Here is a 26,323-nt window from a genome sequence, read left to right on the forward strand (position 1 = left end):
CCTTCCTTCCCCTCTTCCTTCCATACTCCTTCCTTCCCTCCCTCCTTCATTCCCATATTCTTCTTTCCATCCTCTCCCTCCCCCTTCCTTCCTTCCTTCCCATCTTCCTTCCTTCCCTCCTTCATGCCCATATTCTTCCTTCCCTTTCCCTCCCTCCCCCTCTTCCTTCCCTCCTTCCTTCCTCCTTCCTTCCCTCCCTCATCCCCATATTCTTCCTCCCTTCCTCTCCCTCCCTCCCTTCCTTCCCAGCTTCCTCCCTCCCTCCCTCCCTCCCTGAAACCCACAATATCTTCTTACAATTGCCAGTAGCTTTTCTTATATCATTTGGTGGTTCTGTGGCACCAGCTGTCATGAGCCAAGAGTTATATTGCAACATCTGGAAAAATACAAACACCCCTCCCTTCTAACGCTGATATTGTTAGCTAATTGGGCAATGAAATGTTTGCAAGAAAGCAACCAAGCTCAGAGAACACCAAGGATCCCACAGTTGTCGTCTTGTCCCTCTTCCTCCCCCTCCCCTCCTCCTCCTCCTTTCTAGCACTGATAATGTTACCTAGTTGGGTAATGAAACATCTTCGAGGAAACCACCAAGCTCAGAGAGTACCAAAGACCCTAATCATCCTCCTCCTCCTCAGACCCCTTCTACCACTGATAATGTTAAACCACCCAGCTCAGAGAGCGCCGAGGATCCCATAAGAGCCAAGGTGGCGCAGTGGTTAAATGCAGCACTGCAGGCTACTTCAGCTGACTGCAGTTCTGCAGTTCGGCTGTTCAAATTTCACCGGCTCAGGGTTGACTCAGCCTTCCATCCTTCCGAGGTGGGTAAAATGAGGACCCGGATTGTTGTTGGGGGCAATATGCTGACTCTGTAAAACCGCTTAGAGAGGGCTGAAAGCCCTATGAAGCGGTATATAAGTCTAACTGCTATTGCTATTGCTATAATTCAACCCAGACCTACAAAAATATCCCCTTCCAGCAGCTACCAAATGCAAAACCCCAACGGAGAGCTGAAATTGGAATGGAGAGATAACCCTCGCTAGTGCTTCCTCTCTGCTTCTTCCCACCCTCCCCTCAAAATCTTTTAACACAAGGGCTGCCCTACACTTTGCTTGCAGAGACTAGAGACTGTCTCCTCCCTTCCCCTCTTCTTCCCTTCCCCTCTTCTCCTTTCCTCCCTCCCTCTTTCTTCTCTCTCTCTCTCTTTCCCCTCTTCCTCCCATCGATGCGGAGAAGCCATTACCAAAGGTTAGCTTCCCACCAGTTAGGAGAGCTTTAGCGTTCCCTCTGGCCCGCCAGAGGTTGCGGTTTTATGGCTCTCCAACTCACACTTTGGTGATGAGAGTAAAGTTGCCGCAGATTAAAGGTCAGCCAAAATCGCATCCGAGAGAACGGCCTACTCGGGGGCAGCGGTAGTTGCAGAGGCGGGCACCGCGGGGCTATTGACAAGGCGATTCCGGGATATCTGCTGGCAGAATTACGGCTGCCCAGAGGATCCAGGAGAGGCCGTAATGAGCCCCGGCGAAGAGGAAGAGGCTGGATTTATGGAACCCGCTCGTAATTTTCTACGGAGACGGTTATTGCCAAGGTTGGCTCGGCTGCGGTGGGTCTGGCCTCTCCTAAGGACTGGGAGCTTAACCATCCACGAGTTGTTGTTGTTGTTGTTTTTGCCTTTTTGTTATTTTTCTTCCTTGGGGCCAGCCTGCTCGGATGAAAGCTGACATTTCTCACAATTCCACTTGAAGTGGCCACTTGGGGGGAGGGAGGGAGGGAGCAAAGGGGGAGAAGAGAAGGGGATTGAGAGTAGAGGGGAGCTGTGGGGTGGTGAAGGGAAGTTGTTTTTATTTTTTTTATTTTTAACTGACAGGTGAGAAAAAACTCCTTGTTATTGCTCTCTTTCTCACCCGTTCCATGAAAATGGGGTCTGTAGGCTTTTTAGATAAGAGGGGAGAAAGAATTTCAAAGTGGACTTTTAGTTCCTTGAGGAAATAAAATCCATCCATCCATCCCTTCTTTCCTCTCCCCCCCAGATATTTTCCATATTTTCTCTTTGCTTCCCTCCTTCCTTCCTTCCTCCCTCCTTTCCTTTCCCTGTGTCCCTTCCTCCCTTCCTTCTTACCTACCTGAATATGTTCCTTCCTCCCTCCCTCCCCCATCCTCCCTTCTTCCCTCTCTGGATATTTTCCATATTTTCTCTTTCCTTCCTTCCTTCCTTCCTTCCTTCCTTCCTTCCTCTCTCCTTCCCTTTCCCTGTGTCCCTTCCTCCCTTCCTTCTTACCTACCTGAATATTTTCCTTCCTCCCTCCCTCCCCCATCCTCCCTTCTTCCCTCTCTGGATATTTTCCATATTTTCTCTTTCCTTCCTTCCTTCCTTCCTTCCTTCCTTCCTTCCTTCCTTCCTTCCTCTCTCCTTCCCTTTCCCTGTGTCCCTTCCTCCCTTCCTTCTTAACTGCCTGAATATTTTCCTTCCATCCTTCCTCCCTCCCTTCCTTCCTCCCTCCCTCCCTCTTCCTCCTTCAGTCCCTGGATATTTTCCATATTTTCTCTTTCCCTCCTTCCTTCCTTCCTCTCTCCCTCTCTCCCTTTCCCCACATCCCTTCTTCCCTCCCTTCTTGTGCAACTATAGAGATATCTTCCGGCATGTCCCCCTTTTCCCCTACATGCTTATGGTGTTGTGTGGAATCATCTGATGTCAGGGGTGGGAAACCAAGAACAACACGTGTTAATGCCCAGAGTAGTTTCTTTATTGCTGATCGCCTAATAGACAGAATCTTGCCAGGATAAAGCACACTTGCATAAGGAGTTTCTTTATTGCTGGTCGCCTAATAGACAGAATCTTGCCAGGATAAAGCACACTTGCATAAGGAGTTTCTTTATTGCCGGTCGCCTAATAGACAGAATCTTGCCAGGATAAAGCACGCGCTGTATAACTATTGGATAAAACCTGTGAAGAATTAGGGAGGAACCTTTCTGTGCTTCTTGTATACCGGCGATTCAAAACTGATGCTTCACTTTACTCCACTCTCTCATACGTCAGCCTGCGATGCTCAGACTCTTGGTATGAGATTTTGAATATCGGGAAGGCTCAACTCTGTGCCCTGTGTCTTTTCCACACAACTTCAACTCTCCTCACCTTTTGATGGCTGTTTGATTAGTGTTCAAGCAAGCTTCCACCATCTGGTGACCTCCAGATGTGCTGAGATTGCAGTTCTCACCATTCCCTGGGAGGATGAACCCGTTGGCCGGGAGTTGAATCCTGGAGGGTGTGAGAATTCGGCTTCATTCATCTCTTACTCCCTCTTGCTTTTCCTGTCCGCTGAAGATGGATGTTACCTTTTTGGAAATGTACAATATCTGCAGACAAAGTGGAAAAAGAAAGTGGGGCGATATTACACGAGAGCTTCCTTCTGACAATCGGCGCTTCTAATTTTCTTGTACGATTCAAGAAATCTTAACGGTGATATATCACGAGTTAAAAGTCAAATGAAGTCTACCTAAATGAAGGGAGCAGGGGGAAAGCAGCACCAAGGAGAAAAGAGATATTTGTGCTTATTTTCGGCACCGTCTGCCAATGAAAGTTTCCTCTGAACAGGCATTCTGAGTTTGTATGTATTTGTGGGTGTGAGAGAGACAGAGTGAGACAGAGAGAGAAGAGGCAGAGAGAGGAGAGAGAGAGAGAGAGAGAGAGAGAGAGGAGAGAGACAGAGAGAAAGAGATGGAGAGAGAGAAAAGAGAGGAGAGAGAGAGAGACAAGAGAGAGAGGAGAGAGAGAGAAAGACAGAGATAGAGAGAGAGAGAGAGAGAGAGAAGAGGAGACACAGAGACAGAGGGAGAAGAGGCAGAGAGAGGGGAGAGAGAGACAAGAGAGAGGAGAGAGACAGAGATGGAGAGAGAAGAGAGAGAGGAGAGAGACAGAGAGAAAGACAGAGATGGAGAGAGAGAGGAGAGAGACACACAGAGACAGAGACAGAGAGAGAAGAGGCAGAGAGAGGAGAGAGACACAGAGAGAGATGGAGAGAGAGAGAAGAGAGAGGGGAGACAGACAGACACACAGAGAGAGACAGAGAGGAGAGTGATACAGAGGGCGAGACAGAGAGAGTAGAGAGGGGAGAGAGAATGTTTCTTTTGAGATGGAACTCAAAAATTCAGGAAAAAGAAAAAGGCATATTTCCCTTTATTTTATTTTTGCATGATCTTCCCTCTTAAAGCTTTGGAAGAGACATTCTGTGTTTTCTTTTTGTGGGAATGCTTCTTCTGAGACCGAACTCAAATTTAGAGTTTCTCCGACTTGCATTTTTGCATCTGTACAGATTGTGAACTCCTAGTTTTAGACCTCCACATATTTTAGAAAGCTGGCTTAACTAGCCCAGTTCATCAAAGGACACTTTTAGTCAATAAGTGATCCTAAAATAAAATTATCTGTCTACTTATAGGTACTCTGGTTCACTTCAACTGAACATTTAATAGAGTTAGCCTGGTAGTACAATTTATTAAGTAATTATTTTGTGACCCTACCTTGTCATGAGATCTCATGCAAAAAGGGTTATCTTTTGGAAAGATAACTCCAATTGTGCACATGTAGAGAGAGAGGGAGGGAGAGAAAGAGAGAGAGAGAGAGAGAGAAACAGAAAAAAAAACACACACACAGAGAGAATCAGAGAGAGAGAAAAACACACACACACACACACAGAAACAGAAAAACACAGAGAGTGAGAGAATCGGAGAGAGAGAGAGAGAGGGAGAATCAGAGAGAGAGAATCAGAGAGAGAAAGAGAGAGAGAGAAAGAGAGAGAAACAAAAACACGGAGAGAGAGAGAATCAGAGAGAGAGAGGGAGAATCAGAGAGAGAGAGAGAGAATGAGAGAGAGAGAGAATGAGAGAGAGAGAGAGAGATAGGGGAGAGAAAATCACTTTGTTTCTAGGAGTTTTAATGCAGATAACTATGTAGTGTACTTGGCAATGACATACAAGTAGTTTACCACTGCTTGATTTTGAGATATTTGTCCAGGTTAATCTGCTTCCTTCGTTCCTCCTACCTAACTGTAAATAAACCCAACCCTGTTTTGTTTTGTGTCCTGGACAAGCTTAAGAAAACCTGAAGAGGAGAAGAAATGCAGATTTTTTTCAATCATTTGGATAAAGACAGTGACTTGAAACCGGATGAGAAGAACCGGCAGAGCTGGGAGGGCGGTGTTAAGCACCTCATCAGCTTAGAGCAGGGGTCCTCAAACTTTTTAAACAGGGGGCCGATTCGCAGTTCCTCAGACTGTTGGGGGGGGGGCGGATTGGCTGGCTGGGTGTAGCTAAGTGGTCATGTGACTAGGTGGGTGTGGCCAATTTAGCAGTCCATTTTGCCTTTGTCCTTGCTGTACATGCCTCTCCCCTACTCACCCACCGGTCCTGGATCATATGACTGTGAAAAAACATCCCGAAAGGCTGTTTTTAAAGCGGTTTTAAAGACTTTTAAAGCACTACTTTACAAGCTGGGAGCAGAGCTGCTTCTCAAGCCAGAAGCAGCCCCTCCCCTACTCACCCGCCAGCCCTGGATCACATGGCTGCACTGGCGAGATCACCCCTCAGTCAGCTGGTCCTCCCCCGCACCCTTTGGCTTCACCTTCGGCAGTGATCAGAAGTGCAGCTCAACCGGTGAAATAACCAACCAGAAGTGCAGCTGGAGTGGATGCTGGCTGGAAGATAACAGCGAGGGGCGGCGTGAGGAGCGCGGCTGAATCCCACCACTCTGCGGGCTGGATGCTTTGCATTGGCGGTCCGGATCCGCCCCCCCGGGCTGTAGTTTGAGGATCGGCGGCTTAGCGTTATTACATTGCCACAAACGATCCAAGCCAAAGCCCTCTTGAATTCTGTCGGTCCTTTTCTGTGTATTCTGCCAATTTAGCGTTGAACTTGAGTAGACCAGATTAATGCAAGGCGCAAAGGATAAGGACAATAGGTTAAGTCGTAATTCGGGATTTATTGGCCAAGCCTATACACAAGAATCTAGTCAAACTCAAGTTGAACACTAAATTGGCCCCAGAACAAAACGAATGTGATTCAAGTGCACTTGTGGCAGCCTAATGATTCTAAGCTGATGACGCGCTTAACCCCGCCACCCAATTTTGTCTGCTGTTCTACAAAATCTTTTAGCCCATATTGTTCCAAGAGGAATACAAAGTCAAAAAGCTTCAAAACAGTAAATAAAGCGACACAAATGATGAAAGAGGTTATAAGAAGCTCAGACAATAGATTACACACCTTGGTTTTCTTTGTTTTTCTTAATCTTACTGCCAAAAAAAAGGCGAGAAAATTATAACCTAAACCTTAAACCTAAACCTAAAGCTGAGACGAATCCGATTTAGATCGGTGAGCACTAGGTCAATAATTTTTAGATTCTTGATTCCGCTGGGCCTTCCCAAATCATCTTGTTTTATTAGGGGAGCCTAGCGTTGGAAAATTACTGACTTGTTTACACACACGTGAAATTTACAAGAGCTTTGGCATTAAAATTGTGTGTCACGGAATAGTTTAAATGACAAAGGGAGATTGTATCCTTTTATAATCAGGCTCGTAAAACTTTGTGCAATGCCGTAGAATGTAGATGAATTGGGAAGGGCCCCTCCTTTTATAGACTTGCTCAGAGGGCTCCAAATAAGGAAGGCCAAATGTTCCACTTGGAGTTTTTTGGGGGGAAAAACGGAGAACGGTGGCAACTTCTTGGAAGAGGCCAGGCATCCGTTTTATCCCAGAAGGAGAATTTTAATCCGCGGGACCCGCGCCTCTTAAAATTTTTACAGCACACAGGAAATGAATTGACGTTCACGACGGGAAGGAAAAGGATGAGTTTGAATTTGATTTAATTGAATTTGATTTTTAAAAAAAGGTTTTTTATTTTTAATCTCTCACATATGGGTTACAGGTATACATTCACAAAGTTACGATTCTTATTTATATTTATCACTTTTACGTATTTGTTTTTCCATATAAAAAGTTAAAATATCTGGGTTGCTTTGTTTACCATCCAATACACCTATTTTTGGGTTATCCCCACCCTTCTCTCTCCCACCCTTCTCTACTTTCTTCCTTCCTCCTCTCCCTTCCCTTCCCTTCTTCCCTTGCCTCTCCTTTCCTCCTCTCTTCTTCTTCCCTTTCCTACCCTCTCTCCTCTTTCTATCCCTTCCAGTCTTCCTCTCCTTTCCTCTTCCTTCCTTCCCTCTCCTTTCCTCTCTTCTCTCTTCTTCTTCCCTTTCCTACCCTCTCTCCTCTTTCTATCCCTTCCAGCCTTCCTCTCCTTTCCTCTTCCTTCCTTCCCTCTCCTTTCCTCTCTTCTCCTCTCTTCTTCTTTCCTTTCCTACCCTCTCCCCTTCTCTTTCTATCCCTTCCAGCCTTCCTCTCCTTTCCTCTTCCTTCCTTCCCTCTCCTTCCTTCTCTTCTCCTTTCCTCCAGAATTTGATTTTCTATTTTGTTGATTCGTTGATCTGCTTCGGGCGGGTTGAAATCCACGACCCATTTTCAAAGCCGCCAGGGTAGAAAATAGGGGGAATGGGAAACATTGACTTTCCTTCCTCCCTTGCTTCTCTGATCATCCCTTCCAGGTAGCGCAGACAAGAGGCGCAAATCTTGGATATTAACACTTGTTGTGGTTAGTTGGGAAGTTGTGACCGAGCCATCGCGACCCCATGGACAATGTTCCTCCAGGCCTTCCTGTCCTCTACCGTCCTCTGGAGATATTAACACTCCTTTTATTGTGTGGTTACACTAACCACATCTTGTGAGTCAGAGAACACTTGTTCCCTTGCTTGTTTCAACCGAAGGCAGCATTTTAGTGCTAAGTGGAAATTCCAAGTGAGGCAAAAAAAACGAAAGCTGCCAGAATTCAGAGATCGGTCGGGAGAAAGCGAAAGGAGAATGAAGCCATAAAACCAGACCAACTTGGCAGCAATTTATCGCCAGTCATAAATGTAACCAACATAAAAACCCATGGAAAGAACTCAATATATATATATATATATATAAAGTGCCGCTAGTTAGTGTATATTTTCTCAGGATCTATATAAAAAGTTACTTCCTGTCCCCATGAAATGAAAAAAATGCCTTCCAGGCTATAAATCTGGTTAAACTGGTAATCGCAGGAAAGGTTTGGGTTTTTTTTTTTTTTTTTGAAGTGGGGGCGAAGGCAGGTAAACATTTTATTTTTATATTTTGAGGTTGTAAACTTTCAGACTTAAGAATATTTAGCCAGGACTCTCAACGCTTCGAAGGAACCGCCGTTTGCTTTCCTTCTGTTGCTAGAATTTGGCAAGATTTTGTCTTTTGAATTTCAATGATGTTTTGGAGTTAATAAATGCTGTATATTTCCCTAGTGCAGTGTTTCTCAACCTTGGTGACTTTAAGTCCTGTGGACTTCAACTCCCAGAATTCCCCAGCCAGCTTTGCTTTGCTGGCTGGGGGATTCTGGGAGCTGAAGTCCACAGGACTTAAAGTCACCAAGGTTGGGAAACACTGCCCTAGTGTATTGGGTTCGATGGCAAAGTGGAATCATATTTGCTGGCTCACCAGCAGTTAGCTGATTTTTGGCCTTCCGGTGGGCTGGGGAATATATATATCGGCTATTTTTTAGCCCCCAAAGGATTTTTCTAGTCGATTGCAACTGTTTAGAACTTAGTAGTTGGGTTGGGTGGTTGAGGTGGCCACCTAAATATCCTTGTGGACTAGAAACTTCCTTAGACCTGCCAGAAAAGTAGTGTGGCGAGGGGTGTGTCTCCAGAAGCAAAGCGGTGATACGTATTGCCGGTTGTCTGAATTATACTGCGGGGGTCCTTGGTGCTCTCTGAGGTTTGGTGGGGTGGTTTTTTTTTGTGCAGACGTTTCATTACCCAACTAAATTACATCATCAGTGCTAGGAGGAAGGGAGGTTTGCTCCCTGTTTATATACACCAGCGCTGAGCTGCATTCCTTTCTTTAGGCCTTTCATTACGTTAAAAATGCAAGTGGAAAAATAGGGACCACCTTTGGTGGGAAGGGAACAGCGTTCCGTGCGCCTCCGGCCTTGAGTCATGCCGGCCACATGACCACGGAGACATCTTCGGACAGCGCTGGCTCTTCGGCTTTGAAACGGAGATGAGCACCGCCCCCTAGAGTCGGAAACAACTAGCACGTATGTGCGAGGGGAATTTTGGTCTTTACCTTACATTGGTGGTGGTTCTCTTGTTTGAAGTCAGCCTCCAAAAACCAAGAAAGACACATTGAGATTCTTTTAGCTGTTCCCAGCCTATAGACAGAATCTTGCCGGGTTCTAGTAAGCTTCTCGCATCATTAAATATATACTCTGAGAACTGCTGAAGAGAATGCGAGGGGAATTTTTACCTTGACCTAAAGTTTATTCGTGTGTTAGATTCGTTGCTGCTCATCCCGCCTCAAAGTTGAGCATTATTCCCTCTGTTGCGGACGGCAGAGAGGAAGAAAACCCATCTTAAGGAAACATGAAACCTTTGAAATCTTATTGAGTCCAGGCATCAGAAGGCGAAACCTGGAGATTGATGGATTCCTCGTAAGACGCTCCCCCAGCCTGTAAACAAATCTCGCCGGCCTGTTTTAAGGAAGGGAAGGTGGATTCCGCCAGGCGAAGTAATCATTTTTATTCTGCTGATTGTCCAAATGGAAATGGACATATATGATAAAAATGTCAGGCTCCCTCCCCACGTCAGGCCGCCTAACAGGATTACATGTCATCTCTTAATGTCTCGCTCTGTTTTCCTTTTGCCGTGAATGGCTGCATTATTGCTCACAGGAACTCTGCTGTAATATATGGTAACAGACAAGTAGGTCTTTATGGGCAGTGATTATTCGCTTTGAATGAAACCTGTGATTTATGTCCATTTAACTGAAAAGGCTTGTAAATTCCCAGTGCTGCATTTTTCCTCAATAGAGAATGAGTGAAGCGAAAGTGACAACCGCCTTGGTGGGGAAATGTGCAGAGCATCGCCACGTTATATTTAATATACCTGACATGACAAACGTGCTCGATGTTACCCCATCACCTTTAAGCAGGCGTGGAAGTGACATCGAGTCAGGAAGGGGCTGCCGGCACCAAAGCCGTTCGGCCTCCCAAGCCTGTCTTTTAAGTCACTTCTTTTAGAGATCCTCTCCGCCTCCTTTTCTTCCTCCTCCTCCTCCTCTTCTTCTCCTCCAACTTGGAGGAGAAGGATAGAACTGAATTGCTAGGATTTCTTTCATAATCCTCCTCCTCCTCCTTCTTCGTCCTCCTCCTACTCTCTTCTTCTTGTTGTTATCCTCCTCTTTTCTTCTTCTTCTTCTTCTTCTTCTTCTTCTTCTTCTTCTTCTTCTTCTTCTTCTTCTTCTTCTTCTTCTTCTTCCTCCTCCTCCTCCTCCTCCTCCTCTTCTTCTCCTCCAAGTTGGAGGAGAAGGATAGAGCTGAATTGCTAGGATTTCTTTCATAATCCTCCTCCTCCTCCTCCTCCTTCTCTCTCCTCCTACTCTCTTCTTCTTGTTGTCTTGTCCTTCTCCTCTTTTCTTCTTCTTCTTCTTCTTCTTCTTCTTCTTCTTCTTCTTCTTCTTCTTCTTCTTCTTCTTCTTCTTCTTCTTCTTCTTCTTCTTCTTCCTCCTCCTCCTCCTCCTTCTCCTTCTCCTTCTCCCTCCTCCTACTCTCTTCTTCTTGTTGTTCTCCTTCTCCTCCTCCTCTTTTCTTTTCTTCTTCCTCCTCTTTTTTCTTCTTCTTCTTCTTCTTCTTCTTCTTCTTCTTCTTCTTCTTCTTCTTCTTCTTCTATTTATTTTATTTATTTAGTTTATCAAACATGTACAATCACGATCTTGGGAAGCCTGGGTCAGAACAGGTTAGGACCTGGTTGAGATGATGAGCAAAACGTGGGAGTATAGGCTAGGCTGGAGCATTGATAGGACTTGGTTGCGGAAGGTTGTTGGCAAGCCACCTCTATGGAGCCCATGTTAGTGGAGGCCATCCATCAGCAGCCATCTAGTTACCCAGCAGCCAATGGAAGTGGTGGGAGGGATGGGGACCTTGAGTTGATTTGCTAGGATTTCTTCATAATAATCTCTTCCTCCTCCTCCTCCTCCTCCTCCTCCTCCTCCTCCTCCTCCTCCTCCTCCTCGTCTTCGTCTTCGTCTTCTTCCATCACTAAATGAACTGTTGCAATGCAAGAACTATCCATATATCCCTCTCTCTTGAAGACTTTCTCCATTCTCTATTTAGCTTCACATACACAAACATTGGCTGACCCTATCTGCTTCACATTGCTGATTTGTTGTTGCTAGTTGTGAAGGTTGTGTCCAACCCATTGCGACCCCATGGACCATGTTCCTCTACGCCTTCCTGTCCTCTGCCATCCTCTGGAGCCCATTGAAGCTCACGCCGGCTGTTTCGGTGACTCCATCCAGCCACCTCCTCCTCTGCCATCCCCTTCTTCTTTTGCCCACCATCGTTCCCAGCATGAGGTTCTTCTCCAGAGAGTCCTTCCTTCTCATTAGGTGGCCAAAGTCTTTGAGTTCCCTCTTCAGAATCTGGCCTTCTAAAGAGCAGCCAGAGTTGATCTCCTCTAGGACTGACCGGTTGGATGGCCTTGCAGTCCAAGGGACTCAATGCAGGAGTCTTCTCCAGCACCAGAGTTCAAAGGCCTCCATTCTTTGGTGCTCAGCCTTCCTTACGGTCCAACTTTCACAGCCATCCATTGCAACTGGGAAAACCATATCATTGATAGTGCATGCATTTTTCCCTTAACACAACTCCAGAAGAAAACCTGAGAACGTCGTGCAATTATAAACGCCTCGCTTTCAGTGATCTGACTTGGACCCCTAAGCTAGCATTATCCCAAAGACCCATTTTGAGGAGTCTGCAAGAACAATGGATTTTCATTTTTTTTTATTTTTTGGGAAAGAAAATAGCATTGAGGGGGGTTGCTTGGACCATACATCCTATATTCCGGAAATGAATCCATCAACGCTTTGTCCTGTGAGGCCGAATAACGAAGTTGGAAGGGACCTTGGAGGTCTTCTAGTCCAACCCCCTGCTGCAGGCAGGAAATCCTACATACCATTTCAGACAAATGGCTGTTCACTCCCTTGTTGAAACCCTCCAATGATACAACATCCACAACTTCTGATAGCAAGCCTTTGTTGTTCTCACGGTCGGGAAAATTTATCCTTGGTTCTAGGCTGGTTCTCTCCTGCATTTGGATTATTCTTTTTCCTTCTCTAATTCTCAGGAACGAGGTGAAGATTTTGGATTTTTCTTTTCCGTAGAAACATTACCTTGGAAGTTACGGTCTGACTTAAGCGTAGTACACAAAATTGTCTGCTTCAATGTCCTACCTGTCAACCACTACTTCAGCTTCAACTGCAATAATACAGGCAAACAATAGATACAAACTTAAGGTAAACCGCTCCAAACTCGATTGCAGAAAATATGACTTCAGCGACAGAGTGGTCAATGCCTAGAATTCTCTACCTGACTCCGTTCTTACATCCTCAAATCCTCACAGCTTCAACCTTAAACTTTCTAGCGTGGACCTCACCCCATTCCTAAGAGATCTGTAAAAGGGGCGTGCATAAGCGCACCAGCGTGCCTTCCGTCCCTGTCCAACTGTCCCCATTTATTTGTACTCATTTCATGTGCTCAGTGGTGGGATTCAAAAATTTATACTACTGGTTCTATGGACGTGGCTTGGTGGGTGTGGTGTGGCTTGGTGGGCATGGCTTGGTAGGTATGGCAGGGGAAGGATACTGCAAAATCCCCATTCCCTCCCCACTTCAGGGGAAAGATACTGCAAAATCCCCATTCCCTCCCCACTCCAGGGGAAGGTTACTGCAAAATCCCCATTCCCACCCCATTTCAGGGGAAGGATACTGCAAAATCCCTATTCCCTCCCCACTCCAGGAGAAGGATACTGCAAAATCCCCATTCTCTCACGATCAGCTGGGACTCGGGAGGCAGAGAATAGATGGGGGCGGGGCCAGCCAGAAGTGGTATTTACTGGTTCTCCGAACTATTCAAAATTTCCGTTACCAGTTCTCCAGAACTGGCCCGAACCTGCTGAATACCTCTGCATGTGCTCATGTCCATGTTTATACTTGTACCTATTATCTCGTACATGTTTGACGATCTAAATAAAATAAATAAAATAAGTTGGTCGGTTGGCTGCCTCCTCGCCCCTCCTTTACTGACCCTTAAACCCTTGCCCATTATGGCTCAGTGTTTCTTTGTGATGGGCATGTTTTGAAAACATTGGACTTAAAAGCCTTGGTTAACAAAACCCCAGCCTACCATGTTTCAAGGTGAAACATGGAACTGAATTAATAAATACGGCTGGAAAAAAAAAAAAGCTTTGTCTTTCATCGCCGCCGAGAGCTCTCTGGGGTAGCCCTTCCATTGTAGCGGCGATATTATTCCGTTAGCCAGCATACCTAGCTGCACAATTCCGACACCGCGGGTTTCTAATCTGCTTATTTATAATTCAAAAGCTGGCCCATATATTAATGAACCCTTAATGAGCTGTTGAAAATGCCTGAATTACAGTCAGATTATTAAACTCCAACGGCCCCTGTAATCAGACCGGTTTTTTTGAGTGGGATTTGAGGGTGCTTGCTTTCGGTATCGGGGAGGGAAGGGGGGCTTCGTGCAGCGAAGGGTTCGATAGGGGAGGCTTTGTAATAATTTTGACCTGCAATTTATTTATTGGCCTCTGAATGCAGCGTTATCTACGGAGGCAGGTGCACTGTGGATTGAAAGGCAGCTAATTAGGATTCGCGGGAAGATAGGCTAAAACTCTGGTTTTAGGAACAAAGGCCGGTTCGTGGGCGAAACAAATGGTTGAGCCTCTGTTTGCGGGTGCGATTTGTCGGGGATCTTAACGGTATGGAAATAAATGGTGAGGCTCTGCGTAGGTGCAAATTGGGAGCAAGGTTCTCCCCCGCAAATATGTGCCACTCGTTCCCGACTCTAGGGGACGGTGCTCATCTCCGTTTCAAAAGCCGAAGAGCCAGCGCTGTCCGAAGACGTCTCCGTGGTCATGTGGCTGGCATGACTCAACGCCCAAAGGCGCATGGAACGCTGTTCCCTTCCCACCAAAGGTGGTTCCTATTTTTCTACTTGCATTTTTTACGTGCTTTCGAACCACTCGGTTGGCAGAAGCTGGGACGAGTCATGGGAGCTCCCTCCGTTCCGCGGTGCTGGGGATTCAAACTGCTGACCTTTCTGATCAACAAGCTCAGTGTCTTTAGTCACTGAGCCACCACGTCCCTTCCCCCCCCCCCACTCTTGCCTGACAAATAACAATCTAGCTGGCGTCCTTGGGTTGCCAATGTTATTAGTCGTTCTCCTGTTAAGGTGGAAGTGATAGATGGTTGCGCCGGGCGAAGTAGTCCATGCTATATCTCTAATACCAGGAAGCCCTCAAAGGTCAGCGAACTAAACAGTAATAAAGCTGTAGGTTGATATACTGGGGAATAAAAATAGACAAACAATAAGCAGTGGGGCGGGGGGAGTTTATATGTCCAGAAGGCACCTAGTATGGGTGCTTAATTTGCAAAGGACTTTGGTCGTGCCTAGCAAAAAGGGGAAGCTGGCCTGTAAAAAACATTACCTCTACTGTTGTGTCTTCAGGATCTGTGTCCAGAATAAGATTCTAGTGTGGGTTTAAGTCATGAAGAAATTAAAGCAAGGTGGCCAAGAGCCGAGGTGGCGCAGTGGTTAGAGTGCAGTACGGCAGGCTACTTCTGCTGACTGCTGGCTGACTGCCATTTGGCAGTTCGAATCTCACCAGGCTCAAGGTTGACTCAGCCTTCCATCCTTCCGAGGTGGGTAAAATGAGGATCCAGATTGTTGTGGGGCAAGAGGCTGACTCTGTCAACTGCTTAGAGAGGGCTGTAAAAGCACTGTGAAGCAGTATATAAGTCTAAGGGCTATTGCCCTTCCTTCCTTCCTTCCTTCCTCACTCACTCACACACTCACTCACTCACTCACTCCTTTTTTCCTTCCTTCCTTTCTTCCCTCCCATCTTTCTTCCCCCCACCCTTCATCCCTCCTCCCTCCCTCCCTTAGCCTTCCATCCTTCAGAGGTGGGTAAAACAAGGACCTAGATTGTTGGGAGCAAGAGGCTGAGTCTGTAAAACCGCTTAGAGAGGCAATCACAAAGTGGTATATACATCTAAGGGCTATTGCTCTTCCTTCCTTCCTTCCTTCCTTCCTTCCTTCCTTCCTTCCTTCCTTCCTTCCTTCCTTCCTTCCTTCCTTCCTTCCTTCCTCCCGCCCTCCCTTAGCCTTCCATCTTTCCGAGGTGGGTAAAATGAGGACCCAGATTGTTGGGGGACAAGAGAATGACTCTGTAAACCCGCTTAGGGCTGGAAAGCACCGCAAAATGGTATATAAGTCTAAGGGTATTGCTCTTCCTTCCTTCCTTCTTTCCTTCCTTCCTTCCTTCCTTCCTTCCTTCCTCCTGCCCTCCCTCCCTCCCTTAGTCTTCCATCCTTCCGAGGTGGGTAAAATGGGGACCTAGATTTTTGGGGGGCAAGAGGCTCACTCTGTAAACCTGCTTAGAGAGGGCTGGAAAGCACCGCAAAATGGTATATAAGTCTAAGGGCTATTGCTCTTCCTTCCTTCCTTCCTCCCTCCCTCCCTCCTTTAACCTCCCGTCCTTCCGAGGTGGGTAAAATGAGGACCCAGATTGTTGGGGGACAAGAGGATGACTATCAGTCAGCTATTCCCAGCATGGAACTTGCATTTGGCTCGATATGGACACCCATTGATGCCAGAAAAGGAGGTATCAACACACAAGTTCTGGCGTAGCTTGGGGTGGGGGTGGGGGGGTCTTCTCCCCACCCAGGGAATTGGCCAGGATGGCATGCTTACTGAAAGAGGTTAATTCCAGGGGGTCTTGTTTTGGGGGCGGTTTGCCGTACGTCTCTTTAAGCGTCCTCCTTAACATTGGTAATTATACTCTCAACGTTGTGTGTTTTGCGGTGTGGAATACATCTTGGCAGCCCGCCCACCTCAACCCGATTAAACGTACAAATTGTCAGCCTTGATCTGTGGCGTTCAGATGGGACTGCTGACAAGGCATAACTCGGGGAGCTTCTCCTGGGCAGCTGAAGCTTTTCATTTCTTCTGGGGAAGGAGTGGGGGGGGGAGAAGGAGAGAGAGAGAGAGAGAGGAACCTGGAAGGGGAGGAGGGGTTGCCTGCTACTAAACAGATGCTACCGCCACCAAACCATATGTGTATAGAGCCCTGAAATTTTGGCTTGGGCAGGGCAAGGCAGTGGAGAAGCACAGATCATGAATTACCTGCGGTAGAGCAACTCCCACCCGCAAAAAGGGGAGATTTCTTTTCTTTTTCTTCTTTTTTCAATATTAAGGGTTGGTTTTTTTCGTTTTCATATAATCACATGTGTACTATTACATAGCCAACAACATACTGTATTATTAAATGTTTACATCGGTTCATCTTGCCATCAACTCCCAAAACACAATTATTGGCTCTTCTGCTCTCCATACACCATATTTGTACCTTATCCGTCACTTCCTTCTCCCTCTCTCCTCCCTACTTCCTTTCTTCCCTCTGTCATCCTTCCCTTCTCCACTTCCCCTTCCTCTCTTCTTCCACTCCTCCTTTCTCTCCTCCTCTTCCCTGCTCCCTTCCCCTCTCTCCTATCCCTCTCTTCTTCCCCCCCCTCTCCTCTATTTCCCACTCTTCATCTCATTTACTTGGTGTATTTCAGCTTCTGAGCAAGCTCCGTTTTACGTTGATGGCATTTATCATTCCTTTTCAACATACGTACTTACCATATTTAATGTTAACATGTATAAGGGGGAGATTTCTTACTTGGCACCCAAGATGGACTTATTTCCTTGGATATTTGGGTCTTGCGTTCCCATCTTAAATAAAAAACAGAACAAGAGGATTGAGGAATTCCTGCCTTTTCACAATATTGGCAGATTCTAAAGCAGTGCAACACAATTTTCCCCCTTCCTCTTAAAAATTCTGCTTCTAGAGCAGGACTCACCAATATTTTGGACCTTGGGGATCACTAAACTCATAATTTTAAATCCCGCAGACCACTAATATGACCTGCCTAATGACCGGCTGGGTGGGCATGGCTAGGCGGTCATGTGACTGGGTGGGCATGGCCAAATTGATGTCACTCACATTGAGGGACGCCTCACCAGCCTCGACTTGCTCCTTCCCTCCCAGCCCTTCCTCGCCTCCTCCCCCCTGGGGTTGTGAAAGGTCAGACACAACTTAGCAATTGAACCACAACCACAATTAAACCTGTTTATCCCACTGTTTAATTTGCATGAATTGCAGGATTCAGGGTGCAGAATCTCACCTTAGTGGCCAATCCCCACCAGCTAGGAGGTGGCAGATATTCCCGCGAAGGCATCTCTCTATGGAACAGAGAGATGGTCTTTCTATTTTCGAGGATTCAAGAACTGGCGGGATGTGGATACGGATGTGGACATTTCATGCGGATCTAATGGAGATCTCCTTTTTCTTTCCTTCTCCCAAGGTCTCAGCATCCGAGGGGCGCAAGAGGAAGACCCTCCAGATCCGCAGCTCATGAGGTTGGACAATATGCTGCTCGCGGAAGGAGTCTCGGGCCCCGAGAAAGGCGGCGGATCGGCGGCAGCGGCAGCGGCAGCAGCAGCTTCAGGCGGAACTTCAGATAATTCGATTGAACACTCGGATTACCGAGCCAAATTGACACAGATCAGACAGATTTACCACACCGAGCTGGAGAAATATGAGCAGGTTAGAACTTGAAGCTTTGGCACCTGGTTACATTAGTAGCACATCAAGGGGACCCAGTGGCTCAGTGGCTACGAAGCTGAGCTTGTCAGTCAGAAAGGTCGGCAGTTCAAATCCCTAGCGCCGGGTAACGGAGGGAGCTCCTGTGACTTTTGTCCCAGCTTCTGCCAACCTAGCAGTTCGAAAGCATGTAAAAATGCAAGTAGAAAAATAGGAACCACCTTTGGTGGGAAGGGAACAGCGTTCCATGCGCCTTCGGCGTTGAGTCATGCCGGCCACATGACCACGGAGACGTCTTCGGACAGTGCTGGCTCTTCGGCTTTGAAACGGAGATGAGCACCGCCCCCTAGAGTCGGGAACGAGTAGCATGTATATGCGAGGGGAATCTTTATCTTACATTGGTAGTGGTTCTCTTGATTGAAGTCAGCCTCCAAAAACCTAATGAGGCACAGTGGTTAGAGTGCAGTACTGCAGGCTACTTCTGCCTGCCTGCTGGCTGCCTGCTGTTTGGCAGTTCAAATCTCACCGGGCTCAAGGTTGACTCAGCCTTCCGTCCTTCTGAGGTGGGTAAAACGAAGATCCAGATTGTTGGGAGACAATAGGCTGACTCTGAAAACCGCTGTAAAGCACTGTGAAGCGGTATATAAATCTAAGTGCTATTGCTTGCTTGCTTCCCTCCCTCCCTCCCTCCCTCCCTCCCTCCCTCCCTCCCTCCTTCCTTCCTTCCTTCCTTCCTTCCGTGGTATTGCAGTGGTTAGAATGCAGGATTGCAGGCTGACTCTGCCCCACAGCCTGGAGTTCGATCCTGATCGGCTCAAGGTTGACTCAGCCTTCCATGTTTCCGAGGTGGGTAAAATGAGGACCTAGACTGGTTTTTTTTTGGGGGGGGGGGGGGGGCAACAGGCTGACTCTGTAAGCCGCTTAGAGAGGGCTTTAAATCCCTGAAAAGTGGTATATAAATCTATTGCTATTTGCCTATCCCAGGTACTTGGGAAGATAGGCCGATAGAAACAAAATGCCAACTCCAGACTGAACAATGTGACCAACCACAATTCCTCCCTGCCTCCTGCATGACCTACATAGTCGCAGGCAGGGAACGTTACCGGACTTTCCCCAGATATCTGGGTCAGCTCCAATTCTATCCCCCCCAAGAAGGAAGCGGCTCTGATGTCTTGCTGCTTTCTCTCTTCCTTTGAACCCGGGAGCAAAGGCCCGGCGCTGCCTTTATTGTGGCTTCAGCCTCCCCTCCCCAACCCCCTGCCCTCTGCCCCCTGCCTGGAGTTTGATTTTGACATTTGTTGCCACTTACAGGGGGTGCATTTTAAAGCAGCAGGAAATGGGGACAGGAGACGGGGGCGAAGGAAGCAAATCTTTCAGGAAAGTGTGTCTTGCCATCCTTTTCCCCAGCGCCAGGAGAAAAAAAAAATCCCCCCCTTCGTAATTTACAACCGCTATAATAGAGATGACATATTGAAAGCTATCTTCTATAATTACATTGAAATACTTTTTTTTTTTTTTTGCTTTCCCTGCTCTGGGCAAAAAGTATTTGTAAGCATCTCGAAACTCCCAGGATAACTGGGGAGCTACAGAATGCCCCGATGCCCCCTTTCTGTAATTTGGGGTGTTTTTTGGAGGGTGGGGGGAAGCAAGGAAGGGGACACCTCCCCCCCCCAAACTAGGAGCCTGCTGGACAAGTTTTAAGGGAGGAGTGGAAGGGAAGGAAGGGTTGTTATTTTTTTTTTTCCAAGGCAGAAGGAAATAAAACAATTTATCATGCTAAAACTACAGCAGGGAAATAGTTATCCGGTGACTTCCAGCTGCCTTCAAGCATCGCAGGCCCATCTCCGATTTTAAGTAAACCTACTGTCCATTTCTGCTCGTTTTCTGCGCATCCTTGCAAATAATTCTGGGGGAGCAATCCCACAGCAGGGGTGGGGAGGTGACATTTATCCTAACTGTAACCCTGCCACAAAGAAGAGGATGGTCAACCTGTTCTCCAAAGGCAGGAGAAGACGCAACAGATGGAAACTAACCAAGGAGAGGAGCAACCTGGGATTAAGGAGGAATTTCCTGACAGTGAGAAGAATCAATCAGGGGAAAAACATGCCTCCATCTCTGGAGGTTCTAAAGAAGTGACGGGACAACCATTTATCTGGGATGGGATAGGTTTCCTGCTTGAACAGGGGGTTGGACTAGAAGACCTCCAAGGTCCCTTCCGTTAGTCTGTTATTCCCAACAGTGAGAGCAATAAACAGGTGGAACTACTTGCCTCCAGAAATTGTGGGCGCTCCATCACTGCAGGTTTTTAAGAAAAGGTTGAACAGCCATTTGTCTGAAATGGTGCAGGGTTTCCTGCTTGAGCAGGAGGTTGGACTAGAAGACCTCCAAGGTCCCTTCCAACTCTGTTATTCTGGGGTATTGTCTCTGGGATGAGACGGGAATTTAAAAGTCCCTTTTTATTGCTTCCGAGGGAGAAAGCCTTGGTTTTAGTAGCCACCGTGTGAAGATTTCCCCTGGTTTTTTAATTATCTAAATGTAAATACTTAACGAATTTTACTTAGAGTAATGAGCTAAGTGCACACTCCATAAACGAGCCGTTCAGATTAATCACGGATGAAGGGACGGCTGTAGAGGCCAGCTTTTTGAAATCCCGCGGAAAGGAGGAAGACTGCTGCCAAACTGCTCATCAAGATTCGTCCTTGACATACGACCACGGTTGAGCCCAACGTTTCTGTCGCTAAGCGAGACATTTGTCAAGTGACCCCATGTTGTGGGTTTCTGCTGGAAACTAGGGATTAGTTCTTGGGGCTATTTTAGCTGTTAGGCTTCCAAGTAATACACCCATAGCAAGCAGAACTCCGAGGCAGGTAGATTCCTCAAAGAATAATTTTATTGGATAGATCAGGGATCAGCAACCTGTGGCTCTGGAGCTGCATGTGGCTCTCTCATCCCTCTGCTGTGGCTCCCTGTTACCAGTTGGCGACACAATTGATAGGGCTTTCGGTTAGGACAGGTAGAGGAAAAAGGATGCTGCGCTGGGAGGAGACTCTATGGTGGGGGAATTGGACTTCCGGTCGGCAGAGGAAAAAGGACGCACAAGGTGGAGACTCTATGGTGGGGGAATTGGACTTCTGGTCGGCAGAGGAAAAAGGACACACAAGGAGGAGACTCTATGGTGGGGAAATTTGACTTCTGGTTGGCAGAGGAAAAAGGACGCACAAGGAGGAGACTCTATGGTGGGGGAATTGGACTTCCAGTCGGCAGAGGAAAAAGGACGCCGCACTAGGAGGAGACTCTATGGTGGGGAAACGGAACTTCCAGTTGGCTTCACAATTGAACGGGGGGCTTCCGGTTAGGACCTTTGTGGCTCTTTGAGTGTTTAAGCCAACCCCTGGGACAGATCATATTGGCCCAAGCTGGTGAAAACCGACTCTGAATGTCCCTGCGGGTTTCACACAATTAAAAAATGAAAGTTTTCTTCCCCCAAACAATCGATCACATAGTCCAATCAAGATGCCCTCTGATTATCCTGGTAATCTCTCCGGCTTGGTTCCTAGGAGAAAGTATTTTTTTTAAACTACAAAACCTCAGCTATTTCTATCCCATCCCCCCCCCTTAGCCCTCAGCTCCAGTGTGGCAACCCTTCAAAAGCTTCAAAACGGCTTCGGTCAGGTCAGCTTCAGAGTTGACATTAGCAGGACCTGAAGCAGAACATTGTGTGAACCTAAACACAGGTAACAGATTAACACAGTTGGAAGAGACCTAGCAGGTCATCTAGTCCAACCCCCCTCCTACTACAAGCAGGATACCCTACACCATTTCTGACAAATGGCAGTCCGATCTCTTCTTGAAATGTTCAAGTGCTGAAGCTCCCACAACTTCTGAAGGCAACTTCTGTTCCATGGGTTGGTTGTTCTCACTGTCAGGAAATTCCTCCTTCTTTCCAGGTTGAATCTCTCCTGGATCAGTTGTATTTGTATTTGTATTTATTGAGTTTGTATGCTGCCCTACTCCCGAGAGACTCAGGGCGGCTCACAATAAAAAGGGAGGGGATACAAAAAATAAAAATAAAACAACAGTTTAAAATTCTGCAACAGCCATACCTCGAATGGGGCTGGATGATTCAACAGCCCCAGGCCTGCCGGAACAGCCAGGTCTTAACTGCTTTGCGGAAGGCCAGGAGGGTAGTAAGGGTCCGGATCTCCATGGGGAGATCGTTCCAGAGGGCTGGAGCAGCCACAGAGAAGGCCCTCCTCCGAGGAGTTGCCAGCCGACATTGGCTGGCAGATGGAATTCGGAGGAGGCCTAATCTGTGGGATCTAATAGGTCGTTGGGAGGTGATTGGCAGAAGGTGGTCTCTCAAGTACCCAGGTCCGATACCATGTAGGGCTTTAAAAGTAACGACTAGCACCTTGAAGCATGTCCGGAGACCAACAGGCAGCCAGTGCAGCTCGTGGAGGATAGGTGTGACGTGGGTGTACCGAGGTGCACCCACAATCGCTCGTGTGGCTGCATTCTGGACTAACTGAAGTCTTCGAACACTCTTCAAGGGCAGCCCCATGTAGAGCGCGTTACAGTAATCCAGTCTTGAGGTCACGAGGGCGTGAGTGACTATCTGAAGTGCCTCCCGGTCCAGGTAGGGTCGCAATTGGTGCACCAGGCGAACCTGGGCAAAGCTCCCCCTGGTCACAGCCGACAAATGGTGTTCTAGAGTCAGCTGTGGATCAAGGAGGACTCCCGAATTGCAAACCCTCTCTGAGGGGCGTATAATTTCACCCCCCAGACTGAGAGATGGAAAGGTTAGCCAATCTTTGGGAGGGAGCATCAATAGCCACTCGGTCTTGTCAGGATTGAGTGCAAGCTTGTTCGTCCCCATCCAGACCCTGACAGCCTCCAGGCACTGGCACATCACTTCTACCGCTTCACTGAGTTGGCACGGGGCGGACAGATACAATTGTGTATCGTCCGCGTATTGATGGTATTTGATCCCGTGCCGGCGTATGATCTCACCCAGCGGCTTCATGTAGATGTTAAATAGGAGGGGGGACAGGACTGAACCCTGCGGCACCCCATAGTTGAGGGGCCTAGGGGTCGACCTCTGCCCTCCGACCAACACCGACTGCGACCTGTCCGAGAGGTAGGAGGAGAACCACCGAAGGATGGTGCCTCCCACTCCCACCTCCCGCAGTCGTCGCAGAAGGATACCATCCCTGACCCCTATCCCTGGCTCACCAGAGATCATCAATCAGCGCAACCAAAGCAGTTTCCGTGCTGTAACCAGGCCTGAAACTGGACTGAAAGGGATCCAGATAATCGGTTTCATCCAAGGACCGTCGGAGTTGAAAGGCCACCACTTTCTCAACAACCTTCCCCACAAAGGGGAGGTTGGAGACTGGACGATAATTGCTCAAAATGGATGGATCCAGAGAAGATTTCTTCAGGAGGGGTCTCACCACCGCTTCCTTTAGGAGGAGCGGGAAGGATCCTTCCTGGAGAGAGGTGTTAACTATTGTCCAGATCCAGCCGCGTGTCACCTCCCTGCTGGTCGAGACCAGCCAGGAGGGGCACGGGTCCAGTATACAGGTGGAGGCACTCACCGCTCCCATGGCCTTGTCTACTTCCTCAGGAGCGACAAGTTGAAACTCGCTCCATAAGCTCCGCTCAAGACCTTCCCCTGGTACCTCGGCTGGTACCGTGCAATTGGAGTCCAGGTCTGTCCGAATCTGAGCGACTTTATCCGTTAGAAACTGAACAAATTCCTCAGCTCTACCTTGTAAAGGGTCATCCGCGTCCCTCCCTTTCAAGAGGGAGCGGGTTATTCTAAACAAGGCGTCTGGGCGCGATTCAGCGGATGCAATAAGAGCGGCAAAATGCGCACATTTCGCCGCCCGTATTGCCACAAGATAGGCTCTGATATAGGCTCTCATCAGTGCTCGGTCTGACTCAGAGTTACTGGCCCTCCAGCGGCGCTCTAGGCGTCTCTTTTGGCGCTTCATCTCCCGGATAATGATTTCCATCCATTATCCCTTGTTTGGCCTTTGAGTGCTTTGGAAAATAGCTTGAGCTCCTCCTCTCTGTGGCAGCCCCTCAAATATCGGAAGAATGCTCTCCTGTCTCCCCTGGTCCTTCTCTTCACTAGACTAGCCATGCCCAGTTCCTGCAACTGTTCATCGTATGTTTTAGTCTCAAATCCCATAATCATGGTTGCCTTGGGATGCACTGCAGATCATTGGAGGACATGTTTTCTGCGCTTGGAGTAAACATGTTGTGCAGTGGTGGGATTCAACATTTTTTACTACTGGTTCTGTGGGCGTGACTTTGTGGGCCTGGCAGTGGAAGGATACAGCAAAATCCCCGTTCCCTTCCCACCCCACTAATCTGCTTTCCAGCTCCGTTCTCCTGTTCAGGGCAACAAAAGAAGATCAGCTGGGAGGCAGTGGGGGCGCGGCCAGCCTATTTGCCGGTTCTCCAAACTACTTAAAATTTCCGCTACCAATTCTCTGGAACCTGTCAGAACCGGCTGAATACCGCCTCTGACGTTGTGGGTTTGCCCGAAGCATCCCTCCTCATTCTCTCCTTCACTCCCCTCTCCCTCTCTGCAGGCATGCAATGAATTCACCACGCACGTGATGAACCTCCTGCGAGAGCAGAGCCGAACACGGCCCATTTCCCCCAAAGAGATCGAGAGGATGGTTGGGATCATCCACCGGAAATTCAGCTCCATCCAGATGCAGCTCAAGCAAAGCACCTGTGAGGCAGTCATGATCTTGAGGTCCCGCTTCCTTGATGCCAGGTGGGTCGATGCGGTAGATATCTTAGGGGGCTTGCAGTGGATCAGGGAGGGTCGAAGCAAAGTTTTGAGAAGCTCGTTTGTTCTACCATCACGGCAGGCCTGAAAATCCTTGTTTCCCAAGGTCTTCTGCCATGATGGTAGGACATGATGGAGCTTGTAGAAGAAAGCACTCCAAACTTGGCAACTTTTAAGACTTGTGGACTTCGACTGCCAAAATTCTCCAGCCAGCAGGAAAGAGCCTGAGTTTTACTAGCCACCTCACCCTGTTAAGATTGCCCATCGGGTTATTTTTTTTAAAAAAAATTATTCTAAATGTAAGTACTTAACCATTTCTACTTAAAATTGGCTGGCTGAGGAATTCTGAGAATTGAAGTCTACAAGTCTTAAAATTGCCAAGTTTGGAGATGCCTGGTCCAGGAGATGTCATTGTCTCACCTGTGGGATTTCTTTCTCTCTCTCTCTCTCTCTCTCTCTCTCTCTCTCTCTCTCTCTCTCTCTCTCTCTCTCTCTCTCTCTCTCTCTCCCTCTCTCTCTCTCTCCCTCCCACCCTCCCTCCCTCCCTCTCCCTCTATATCTCTCTCTCTCTATCTCTTTCTCTGTCTTTCTCTCTGTCTCTTTCTCTCTCTCTCTCTCTCTGTCTCTCTTCGTCTCTCTTTCTCTCTCTATCTCTTTCGCTCTCTTTTTGTCTCTGTCTCTCTCTCTGTCTCTCTGCCTGTCTGTCTGTCTCTCTCTCCCTCCCTCCCTCTCTATCTCTATCTATCTTTTTATCTATCTCTTTCTCTCTTTCTCTCTTTCTCTTTCTCTGTCTCTTTCTCTGTCTATCTCTCTGTCTCTCTCTGTCTCTGTCTCTCTCTCCCTCTCCTTTGCCTTTTCCCCCTCTCCTTTTCCTTCTACCCATCTCCCCCTCTTTGCCCTTCCCTATCCTGCTCTTACTCTCCTTCTCCCCCTCCCTCTGCCCCTCTTTCCCCCTCTCCCTCTCCCCTTCCCTCTCCCCTCCTTTGCTCTGCTCTTAGGCGAAAAAGGCGCAACTTCAGTAAACAAGCCACAGAAATCCTGAATGAGTATTTTTACTCGCACCTCAGCAATCCCTACCCCAGCGAAGAAGCCAAAGAAGAGCTGGCAAAGAAATGCAGCATCACAGTATCACAGGTAAAACCTGACTCCTTCGTGTGTTTGTGAGAGAGAGAGGGGTGGGAGGGAGGAGACTTTTGGTGACAGGTAGGTTCCCCTTGTGAGAACCATTGCCATTTATGAAATTAAAATTGCCCTTCCTATGTTGTTCTAAGGGACACTGTGGCTCAGTGACTAAGACACTGAGCTTGTTGTTCAGAAAGGTTTGAATCCCTAGCACCACATAACGGAGCGAGCTCCCGTGACTTGTCCCAGCTTCTGCCAAACTAGCGGTTCGAAAGCATGTTAAAAAAAAATGCAAGTAGAAATATAGGAACCCCCTTTGGTGGGAAGGAAACAACGTTCTGTGCGCCTTCGGCTGTTGAGTCATGCCGGCCACATGACCACGGAGACGTCTTCGGACATCGCTGGTTCCTGAACCCTTTGTCCAACTTGCAGTGGGGAGTTGCATCCCTTGGACAAGCTAAGCGGCTCCAGGACGGGTAGATTCCCATATTTGTGCGGCGAAAGCTTTCTCGGGCCTTCTGGCTGATTGGAGGGGGTGGGGGGACATGCCCAGAGAGCGGCTAATTAGAATTTAAAAGCCAGCCTCACATATGATATGATTGGCCTTAGTAAAGGAGGCCTACTCATG

The 26,323-nt window shown here is 47.8% G+C and overlaps 1 protein-coding gene across 3 annotated transcripts in view; it reads left to right on the plus strand.

The window, feature by feature from the left end:
- PBX3 (PBX homeobox 3) overlaps positions 1 to 26,323 on the plus strand; it is a 167,712-nt gene that overhangs the window by 117,186 nt on the left and 24,203 nt on the right. For all 3 annotated transcript variants that reach the window (XM_087704724.1, XM_087704722.1, XM_087704723.1), the window contains exons 3-5: positions 17,527 to 17,768; positions 24,368 to 24,558; positions 25,572 to 25,707. In XM_087704724.1, the coding sequence (XP_087560850.1) occupies positions 17,527 to 17,768; positions 24,368 to 24,558; positions 25,572 to 25,707 (569 nt within the window). The remainder of the gene's footprint in view (positions 1 to 17,526; positions 17,769 to 24,367; positions 24,559 to 25,571; positions 25,708 to 26,323) is intronic.

This window comes from Thamnophis sirtalis, unplaced genomic scaffold, assembly GCF_051295495.1.
Source record: "Thamnophis sirtalis isolate CommonGarterSnake01/CBP01778 unplaced genomic scaffold, rThaSir2_p1.2 scaffold_2, whole genome shotgun sequence".
Classification (NCBI taxonomy): domain Eukaryota; kingdom Metazoa; phylum Chordata; class Lepidosauria; order Squamata; family Natricidae; genus Thamnophis; species Thamnophis sirtalis.